Source organism: Microtus ochrogaster, chromosome 8 (assembly GCF_000317375.1).
Source record: "Microtus ochrogaster isolate Prairie Vole_2 chromosome 8, MicOch1.0, whole genome shotgun sequence".
In the NCBI taxonomy this organism is placed as follows: Eukaryota; Metazoa; Chordata; class Mammalia; order Rodentia; family Cricetidae; genus Microtus; species Microtus ochrogaster.
This window is the reverse complement of record NC_022015.1, coordinates 67,641,524-67,652,758: the sequence shown is the minus strand read 5'-3', so window position 1 is coordinate 67,652,758 and position 11,235 is coordinate 67,641,524. Positions and strand designations below refer to the sequence as shown.

General features: G+C 40.0%; 1 protein-coding gene across 1 annotated transcript in view; it reads left to right on the top strand.

Moving 5' to 3' along the window:
• LOC101989557 (cytochrome P450 2C70-like) overlaps window positions 1-3,242 on the top strand; it is a 29,389-nt gene extending 26,147 nt beyond the window's left edge. The window contains exons 8-9 of the mRNA XM_005352253.1: window positions 1,557-1,698; window positions 2,827-3,242. Of these exons, the coding sequence (XP_005352310.1) occupies window positions 1,557-1,698; window positions 2,827-3,008 (324 nt within the window). The 3' untranslated portion in view covers window positions 3,009-3,242. The remainder of the gene's footprint in view (window positions 1-1,556; window positions 1,699-2,826) is intronic.
• Window positions 3,243-11,235: the final 7,993 nt, after the last annotated feature.

Genomic DNA, 11,235 nt, shown 5'->3' with positions numbered 1-11,235 from the left:
TAGAAGACCCAGATTTTAACCCACAAACCTATGAACACCTCATTTTTGATAAAGGAGCTAAAAGTATACAATGGAAGAAAGAAAGCATCTTCAACAAATGGTGCTGGCACAACTGGATGTCCAAGTTTACTAATGGGAGGTTCTTAATCTTATGCAACATTGAAGGTTGTTGAAGAAAATGGCAATGAGGTTTTCAAAAATGACACGCATTCATTCTTCCAGAATGAAAAAATGAGATGAATTTACCTTTCTTAAATTAAAGCATATTTTTTCATATAATGTATTTTAATTATGGGTTTCCCTCCCCCAACTCCTTGCAGATCTCTTTACCTCACAACCCACCCAAATCTATACACTTTCTTTCTCTCTCTCATTAGATAATGAACTCATTAGATAAAACCAAAAGCAAGCTGGGTGGTGGTGGCACACAGCTTTAATTCCAGTACTCAGGAGGCAGAGGGAGGTGGATCTTTGTGAGTTTGAGGCCAGCCTAGTCTACAGACCAAGTTCCAGTATGCGCACTAAAGCTAGACAGAGAAACCCTGTCCAAAAAATCAAATCAAAACAAAAACCAAAAAAGCCATCCCCCAAAACAAACAAAAGCAAACAACAACAACAATAACAAGAAAAACCCAAACAAGTAGCAACAAAAACAAACCAGAATAGAACAAACCAGAGAAAAAAGTTCCAAATGAAAAGCTCATGGAACACATACAGATGGATGAACAAATTCACATGCACAGAAACCACTTAAAAACAAAATCAGATACCATACTATATAAACCAAAGACCTGAAAGTAAAAAAAAGAATTCCCAGAGAAAGCATTAAAAAACAAACAAACAAACAAACAAGCCTTCCACAAACACCTGAGTTCTTCTTGCGTTGGGCATTTACTGTATGACATTGGTCCTACCTGAAGTGCGGTTTGTTTCCCTACTGAGACTGTTGGAAGAAACTAATTTTTCCTAAGTCAATAGTTGTTAATTTAAGATAGTTTCTGGGTTAGGGATTGGGACTTATGTCTGCTTATCCCTTCAGTGCTGAGAACTTACCTGGCTTAGACCTGTTAAAGTACTGTTCATGCTGCTATGGTCATATAGCATATGACCATAGCATATAATATGCCAGCTCTGTTGTGTCTAGAAGGCCTTGTTTCCTTGGTGTCCTCCATCCCCACTGGATCTTACGATCTTTCTCTCTACTCCTCCACCAAGTTCAGATGAATTTTCAATGGCGTTGCCCTGTGGGACGACACTGTTGAATGTGTCAAGACGGATGTACTTCAGGGAGCTTCTTCAATTCTGTAGATCCCTGGCATCAGAGCACAAACTAGAGATGTTGGTAGTGATGGGGTCACAAAGTCCCTGAATGAGAATTATTGGATGCAAAATTTGTTAGTACTGGTATTGATGTTTTTTGACAAGAACAAATGACTTCTCTCTCTTTCCCTCTTTGCCTCAATCTGCTCATCATCCACAGAACAAAGAGATCAAATGAGAGACATATAATTTTTTTTTCAGGTTCCAAGGCCAAACTTTTGTTCTTTTTCTTTCAGGGCACAGGTGTAATGACATGTCTGACTTCTGTCCTACATGATGACAAAGAATTTCCCCACCCAGAGAAGTTTGACCCTGGTCACTTTCTGGATGAAAAAGGCAACTTCAAGAAGAGTGACTACTTCTTGCCTTTTTCAGCAGGCAAGTGAGCTTTGTTTCCATGTGTGTTAGGACCCATGTGAGGTGAGAAGGGTCATGTATGGAGGCTCCTGTGGGTGGCATGAAGAGCCATTTGTATGAGGCCAGAGGCAGCAACCCCAAGATAAAGGCTGCTTCTCATTGGATTACAGGCTCCACCTACTGGCCCTGCTTCTGAACCTATAGCTGAGTTTCTCAAGAGCTCTTTCTGAAAGAAATCCTATTCTTCTGAGGCATTTCTCTCTACCCAGAGAAGTCAGGTCACTGTGAATCCAAGGAACACTTTACATGTAGCAACTCAGTGCTCAGATCCAGGGGTTCAGTGTTGGAAAGAAACAAAGAGGATAAACGAATAGGAGAAGACAGTACCCTGTGAAAATGTGCTTTTCTCAGGCCCTCCAGGGAGTCCAGGGAGAGTAGTTTGCAGAGTTGGTGTTTTTGAAGGACACCAGGCTGAATGGTCAGACTGCAGAAGTTGCTGGCAGGAAGTACCATTTAAGTGTCTTCTTTCAATTTGAAAGGGTCTAAGAAAAGAAAAATTGATACACTCTAAGGTATGATTAAAATGTTAAAATGATGATTAAAGTAATTAAAAAGGAATAGACTGTTCCCTTGGGAACAGAGGAAATGACAAATCTGACACAAGCAAGTGGGCTTCAATAGACCAAGAACCAGGCACCGAGGCAGAATTTCATGTTCCAGGAGAGCCAGGGCTATTACATACAGAAACATTCTAAAAAAAAAAAAAAAAAAAGAAAGAAAGAAAGAAAGAAAGAAAGAAAGAGAAAATAATGTTTTGTATTTGAGGGTGAGTGAGGTGGGACATAGAAAAACTTGGAGTGGGAAAGGAAGGCTTAAAAATGATGTAAATATATTAATTTTTAAAACATAAAAATGTAAAATTACCTCCCCAAAAAGAAATAGCTGAAAAGAATAGAAAAACAAAGCAAAGAAAAAAGAAAAGAAAAAAGAGATTTGTCTTAAGGAATGGAAGGACGGGAAAGAAAACAAAAAAGAACAAAAATACAGTCAGTTGTCTGGTAATTAGTTATCATTATCATCTGTTCTATGTGTGTTAACTCAAAATCAGAATTAAATGACTTACCAGTTGTTATGTCTTTTTTTTTTTAGGAAAAAGAGCTTGTATTGGAGAAGGTCTGGCACGCATGGAGATGTTTTTAATCTTGACTAGCATTTTACAGAATTTTACTTTAAAACCTCTCGTCGATCCAGAGGACATCGACACCACCCCAGTTCAAACTGGCTTATTGTCTTTGCCTCCATCTTATGAACTCTGTTTCATTCCAATCTGAAGTGGGTGGTCTTTCTCATTGATGACTGAGATTGCTTTTACTTGTCAGCAAACAGGGGTTTTGTGTCCTATGTGCCTGCATTCATTCTGCAGTTCTTCTTAGTGGCAGACCTAAATATTCCGAAATATTCTAAAATTTCTTCATAAAATTCTTTATGAACAAGTTCCAGTTTCCACATATGAAAAAAGCCTCACTGATTCAGTAATAATAAAATTTTTGTTGTAGTGTGTGTCAGATCATTAGTTACGTTTTCATTTGAGTGCAATCCAAATTGAAAGTGCATTATCAAATCATGTCGTTCTAGTAAGAGTTAGCAAGCAGACTTATTCTGTGCTTTTAGAAGAAAACTAATGGACAATGGAACTGAACCATCATTCGTTCCTGTGTCATTATCTAGGAGAATATCTTTTGACAGTGTGTCATGTATACACTTTGTTTTTTATCCATAAATTATAAAAGTGATGTGCATGGTTATGTATGTAAACATATAGGCAGATAAATATGTATGCACATAAGGAGATACAATGGAAAATCATGCTTACCAAGGGGAGTAACATGAGATAAACTTAAATTTCCCAGTTTCCAAGGATACCCTTTTCTTATCTCCTTCCAGAGCTACCTCTACATACTTGATGTATGATTCCATATAACCTCATATATACAAACCGAAATATCTGCATATGTGGGTTTTAAGTTAACTATGATTTAGAAGTGCTATTTGTATAACAACATATCATAGATGTTTTTATAAACACATAAACATAACTCATAATATCTTACTCTTTGTCTATTACATAATTTTCAAACTTATTTCCCATTTAAATACATATCCATATTTAATAATTTTTAGATTAGTTTTGAAATATTACCTTCATATGTTACTATAGCCACATATCTTTAATGACTTCAATACTATTTTTTAAGTGGCTTGCTAGCTGTGCAATGGTCCCTCAACAGTAAATATAAATTGTTATTTTTGAAATACTGAATATTATTACATTAAAAATTATGTAATTATTAATCTAACTTATAGACCTATTTAAAAACTACTTGATCAAACATGTGAGCATGCTAAAAATTGAATTCTTTGATATATTTTTATTGTTGGTTGCCTTGCAGTGACATTTTCCAGTACAAAAATACTGTCATATGCAAACGATATTTTATTTAAAGTTTTAGAAATTGCTTTACATGTATGTCTGTATATGGTCTTCCTCTGTGAACACTTACATGTACATGTATATAAATACTGCCCCTTATGCATTCTTACATACCTCTGCCCCCACACCCCATATATACTGCCCCATATATCAGTGACAGAAATTGTAAGTCCTTGTGAAGACAAATAGAACAGAGTGATTGGGAAATTCTTGGGAAACCTAATCTTAGTTAGTCTAAAATTTAGATCTAAATGACTGGATTTGAGACCAGGAGTTGAGAAGCTGAAAAAATGACTGTAAAATTGCATTTTGGAATGTTAGGACAGAAATAATGTTTGTTAGTGTGATAGTTTGAATGTAATTGGCCCCCATATTCTCATAGAAAGTGGTACTATTAGGAGGTGTGGCTTTATTGTCATATCACCACAAATCAGTTTTTTATTAGTCCAATTAGGTGCTTTAAGCAGCCACAGAAAATATCTGTACACAGGAACTGCCAAAAGACAGATATCTCCAAGGCTGTACAAGAGTTAAATGGACTCCTGTGGAAATACTATATTTAGGAAACTCAAGGAAGTGATAGTCTCATATGGCATACATTCACCTTTTGTGAAACAGATATTAAAACTTGTGATAGACTTATCCCTAGAGACTGAAGAGACTTGATTAAAGTGGTCTTGGAGTCTGGTCCTCAAATACAGTGGACTCACCTTAGAAAGAAGAGGCTAAGACCATTGGACAATGTAGTAGGGCTAGAGGTATGGAAATCTCCCAAAGCCAGCTTCTTGGAGAATGATATTGTACTGATGTACAAAGGCAATCTCTATACCATGACCACATCCTAGATTCATGTCACAAAGCAGCTTTGAATGCTTGGTACAGAATTGGAGAAGTAGGAAAGAAAATTGAGTCATTTACTAAACTTATCCAGGGCTCAAAGGAAACTTTCATAGATTTCTTACAAAGACTAATTTTAGCAGAAAATAGAATGATACCAGATTATGAAGCTAGAAAAATAATAATTGAATCTCTGGCATTGAAAATGATAATTCTCAATGCATACATGGTAATTAGAACTTTAATGGAAAGATCAGTGCCCTGGAGAAATGAATTCAAGATATAGTCAATATTGATTTCATGACTATGATGATGCTTGGATAGGAGAGGTGATTTCCAGAGATTTGAAGAAAAAGCAAAATGTCAAGTGTTTCAATTGTGGCAAACATAGTCACTTAAAAAGGGATTTTTAAACAGAGTATTCCTAGAAACAATCTGCCTTGGCCTGTGATAGGATAGAGTAGAGCTGGGTGGGGAAAACTAAACTGAATGCTGGGAGAAATATAGACAGACAGGATAAAATTTGCAAGTAAGTCACAGCCACGTGATGATACACAGACTAATGGAGATGGATTAGGTTAGGATATGAGTTAGCTGGAAATACCCTTAAGCTATTGGCCAAACAGTATTGCAAATAATATAGTTTCTGTGTGGTTATTTCAGGAGCCTGGGCAGCTGGGAATACACAAGCAGACTCTCCTACAACAGGGAGAGTGAGCTTTAGATGCTTTGTTGGCTTATGGGCAACAACAAGAGTATTTTTTCTTTTTCTGAGCATGTATTAAAGGATTCTGTACTTTCCTTTGCCCTCCCAGGCTACATATAACAGTCTCTCAGGTTTCTCTTATTACTACTGGGTGGGTCCTCTCACACTGGGACCAGATATCCATCTGACAACCCATGAGAGGGAGCAAGGTTAAGAGATCATCTATAGATGAGCTTGGGGAAGGCTTATCATGCCCTCATCTTGATGGTCCTGCACTCCAAATCACAGAAGACATTCTTTCTTTCTTTGGAAGAAGTCTACAGTCTAAGCTTCTGTAATTGCATTATATTAATATATTTACTAAAATGCTTGATTAAAATGTTTGCATGCTTAAAAACTTTTGATGGCTTAGTGCTTGAGAGCAAATTTGCTCTTCCAAACAACCCAGGTTCAATTCCTAGCATCCTCGTGGTAGCTCAAAACTGTCTGTGAATCCAGTTCTAAGGAATCTGATGACTTCTTCTACTTCTTTGGGCACCATGCTCACACATATCCATAGACACAAATGCAGGCAAAACATTCATAAACACAATTTTTAAGTTTAATTTCAAAAGTTCCATGTATTTAGTGTGTATGTGTGCACCCATGTATGTACAGGTGTGTGCATGCTGTGCTATGCTGAGGGAAGGAAGTTCAAAGGACAACTTGTAGGACTTGGTTTACTTCCTCTACCGTGTATGTTGTGGGGTTCAAACTCAGGTTTGGCAGCAAGTTACTTTGCCTGATGAGCCATCTCACCAGTTCTAAAATGTTTGGAACTCAAGACCTCACACATGCTAGGAAAGTGCTCTACAGCTGAGCTAAATTCCCAGCCCCTAATTGAGTATTTTAATGGTTCCTTTAGTTTGATTTTTGGATTGGTTTTGATTTGGCGTTTTTTTGTTTGTTTGCTTGGTTGGTTGATTGACTGATTTTTGAGACAAGGTCTCTCCATGTTGCCCTGACTGTCCTGGAACTCACTATGTAAAACTCTCAGAACTCCACCTGCCTCTGCCTCCCAAGCGCTGGGATTAAAGGTGTGTGCCCCCACACTGGCCCCTTTAGCTTTCTATCAAAGGCAATCAATCTCTTCACCTCACCCAACCTCAGCCCTACATGAAGGCATCTCAGAAGGGCCAGAGTGAGCAGCTGCTCCAGGCATTCTGCCCCAAGCATAGCAAACAGGCTCCCTCACTTCCTGACTGAAGGGGGTTGTCTGCAAGGAAAGAGCAGCATCTCTGCACTCATGGACAGGGTGGAGAGGATAATTGACCACAGAAGGGACCAACACAGCAAAGACTGGGGTCTCAAACATAAGATATCCTCTTCCCATAGCTCACTCGGTCAACAGGAAAACCACCAGGAAATAAGAGACAGTGCAAATGGTAGAAACTAGACTGAAAAAGACTAGAGTTGGGAGCCCTGGAGGAGCTGTGTGCGGCAGCAGTCCTCATTCTCAGCCCTGCAGCGCCACCTGCTGGCTCCAGGTTGTTAGGAGAAAAGTGTTTGAGAAAGCAACCTCAGTTCAGCACTTCCTGCCTGAGCAAGCAGGTGGATCAAATCTGCTAGGAGTGCAGAGGCAAGTGAGCATGGCAGATTCCCGCCGCCATAAACAGTACGCTGCATGGCAGACTTAGCTTTAAAAAAAAAAAAAAAACCCAAAACCTATCTTTTCTCATTTTGCATACCAATCCCAGTTCCCACTCCCTGCCTCCCTCCCACTCCCCCCCCCCACTTTCCTCCCACCCCAACACAACCTCCATCCCCTCAGAGAGCGTAAGGTTTCCCATGGGAAATCAATAAAGTCTAGCACATCGCTTTGAGACAGGACTACCACTGCCCTACCCATTACATCTAGGCTGAGCAAGGTATCCCTCCAAAGAGAATGGGTTCCAAAATGCTAGTACAAGCAATAGGGATAAGTCCTGATCTCACTGTCGGTAGCCTCACAGTCTGCCCCAGCCATACAACTGTCACCCACATTTAGAGAACCTAGATTGGTCCTATGCTGGTTCCCCACTGTCAGACCAGAGTCAATGAGCTCCCATTAGCTCAGGAAAGCTGTTTCAGTGGGTACCCCATCATGGTCTTGACCCCTTTGCTCATATTATTGCTCCTCCCTCTCTTCAATTGGACTTTGGGAGCTCAGCCCAGTGCTCCACATCTGTTTTCATCAGTTGCTGGATGAAGATTCTATGATGACAATTGAGGTAGTAATCAATCTGACTACAGGGCAAGGCCAGTTCAGGCACCTTCTCCACACTTGTTTAAGGTCTTAGCTGAGGTCATCCTTGTGGATTCCTCAGAATCTCCCTAGTGCTAGGTTTCTTGCTATCCTCATAATGGCTCCCTCAATCAAGTTATCTCTTTCTTTGCTCTCCATCTCTGTCCTTTCCCTATTTTGACCATCCTGTTCCCTCAAGTTCTTCTCCACCTCCCCCTTTCCCCTCCTCCCCTTCCACAGTCCCTTCTTTCCCCACCCCCCTGATCTCAATTTCCTCAGGAGATCTTGTCTATTTCTCCTTCCCAGGGAATTCATTTATGCTTTTCTTAGGGTTCTCTCTGTTACTTAGCTTCTCTGGGGTTGCGGATTATAGGCTCATTATTCATTGCCTTATTTCTAATATTCACTTATGAGTGAGTACATATGATGTTTGTCTTTCTGGGTCTGGGTTACTTCACTCAGAATGTTTTTATTCTAGTTCCATCCATTTGCCTGCAAATTTCAAGATGTCCCCTGTGTAAATGTACCATATTTTCTTTATCCATTCTTTGGCGGAGGAAATTTAGGTTGTTTCCAGGTTCTGGCTTGCCTGCTACCTGACTAGTGAAGATAAGTTAGATGGGGGAGGAGCCTGCATTTGTGCCCCAGGACCTAGGGCCTAGTGACTGGGCTGCCCTGCTCCAGAGCTGATTACTCAGCTCTTGATCTGGTGTGTGCAGTCACAATCTGTACATCAGAGTTCCTCTGAGGTTGCGGGTGATGGGTGGTTTGGGGGTGGAGTGGAACTTGTAGCTTACAGGGTCCAATTGATAGGGGTGAATAGAACAGCCTACCTGCCAAAGACTTGCTTGCTGGCTGGCTAGGGAACCAGAGGCAGGTGGGTGGTGCCCAAGGTTTTTACCCAGGACCTAAGTAGGGCCTAGAGATTGGGTTGTCCAGCTGGGGAGTTGGTCACTCTCCTCTTGGGCTGTGCTGTGCCACCACATTTTCTTCATCCATTCCTTGGTTGAGGGGCATCTAGGTTGTTTCCATGTTCTGTCTGTTATGAATAAAGCTGTTATGAACACAGTTGTGCAAGGGTCTCTGTGGTATGATTGGGCATGTTTTGAGTCTATTCTATGCCCAAGAGTGGTAATGCTGGGTCTTGAGGTAGATTGATTTTCAATTTTCTTAGAAACCACTATATTGATTTCCAAAATGACTGTACAAGCTTGCACTCCCACTAACAGTGGAGGATTGTCCCTTTATATCACATCCTATCCAACATAGGCTGTTATCAGTGTTTTTGATTTTAGCCATTTTGACAGATGTAAGATGGTATCTCAGAGTCATTTTGATTTGCGTTTCCCTGATGACCTAGGATGTTAAGCAATTTCTTAAATGTCTTTCAGCCATTTGAGATTCTTTTGTTGAGAATTCTCTGTTTAGATCTGTACTCTATCTTTTAATTGGATTATTTGGTATTTTGATGTCTAGCTTCTTGAATTCTTGATATATTTTGGAGATCAATCCTCTGTCAGATGTGGGGTTTGTGAGGATTTTTTTCTGATTCTGTAGAAAAGCGTTTTGTCTTTTTGACCATGTCCTTTGCTTTATGGGAGCTTTTCAGTTTTAGGGGTCTCATTTATTAATAATCACTCTTAGTGTCTGTGCTACTGGTGCTATATTTAGCGCTGGAGAGAGAGAGAGAGAGAGAGAGAGAGAGAGAGAGAGAGAGAGAGAGAGAGAGACAGAGAGCTGAGTTTTTAAAGGCTAGCTTCACAACCAAAAATAAACTTTCAACCTTGACCGTTATAACCTGCCTAAGCCAGGGCTCAGTGTGGCATCATGTTGGTTGGGTAGCATAAAACCTTTAATTCCTGTTTCCCCGAGTAAATAGAATCTGTCCTAGGGCTCTACTCCTTTTATGGCCATTGTTGCCTCTTGACAACCCTGAGACCTCTCACTTGAAGATAACACATGTCCACTTGGCATTGGTCTCCACCCTGACTATTAGGACAACATATAAGAACAAATTAATATAACAGCCCAGCCATGGACACATTAGACTTGATCAGAGAAACAGACTATACCCATAAGTCATTATAGGATCAAACAACATACACTGGTCACCAAGGAAGCTTGGATCCCAATCTGAAGTTGCTGAATTAACGAGAACCAAACAAAAATGGCTGTCTGTACTCTGTCTTTTTAATGACTTTGTTTCATTTTTTAAATGATTTACTTCTTTTCCAACTCTCTATACTCTTTTTTCTTCTCTCTCTCAATCCTATGTATATATTTTAAACATACTGTTTCTCATTTAGAGGTCTTTTATGTCTTAGTCTTTTCTATTGTGTATAAATAGAAAAGACTGTCCAGAAGCACTTTTTAAAATGCTAAGCATCTTGGTCTCACCAGCCCTGGGTGCTGTCTCACCTCTCTCAGGTTTAAAATATGGTGGAGATAGTTCACCACAGGCTCTAGGACCTCTGAGTGGGAGCCATCCTCACCACTTCAACACTAGATAGTACCGTGCAGCATATAAACACTTTTTATCTGAGCAAAAGCTAAATCTGCCATGCAGCAAACTGTGTGGTCTGGAAATATCTCTGTGTATGGCAACAGGAATCTGCCAACCTCTCTTGCTTATTGTGCATGCCCACTAGACACAATCTGCTGCCTGCTCAGGCTGGGAGCGCTGAGCCATGGGCATAGTCTCAGCTACTTTCCTCGTAAGCCCTAGAAGGCACACAAGCATTCGGGCCCACAAACTCCATTCAAGTGCTAGGCCTCCTGAAAGAGTCAGAGCTGTTTGTGCTGATGTTTTGAAACCACACGTGTTTTGTTGTTGTTGTTTTTTGTTTGTTTGTTTTGGTTGATACAAAATGGATACAAAAAGAGGACCCATTTTTCTTTTGCATCCAAGAAATATTCCTCAACATCAGGGGCATTCACAGACACATCTTCAAGGTACAGGTTTGGAAAAGGTATTCCAAACCAATGGACCTAATAAGAAATCTCTTGTTACCAGTGTAAGCTGTAACTAATTAGACCTCATACCTAACTTAATTAAAAGAGATAGGTAAGAACAGGAGATGCTCATCTGCAGCAAACTTTCTTTTAGACTACCTACTAGCTCCCAAATCATGACACTGAGACTTCTTATAAGTTATGAATACTCAACATTATTTTTGCTCTCATTTTATTCTGTTTCTCTTCATCCATGTTTTGTCTTGGGGCTTTATACCTCTCTCTCTCTCTCTCTCTCTCTCTCTCTCT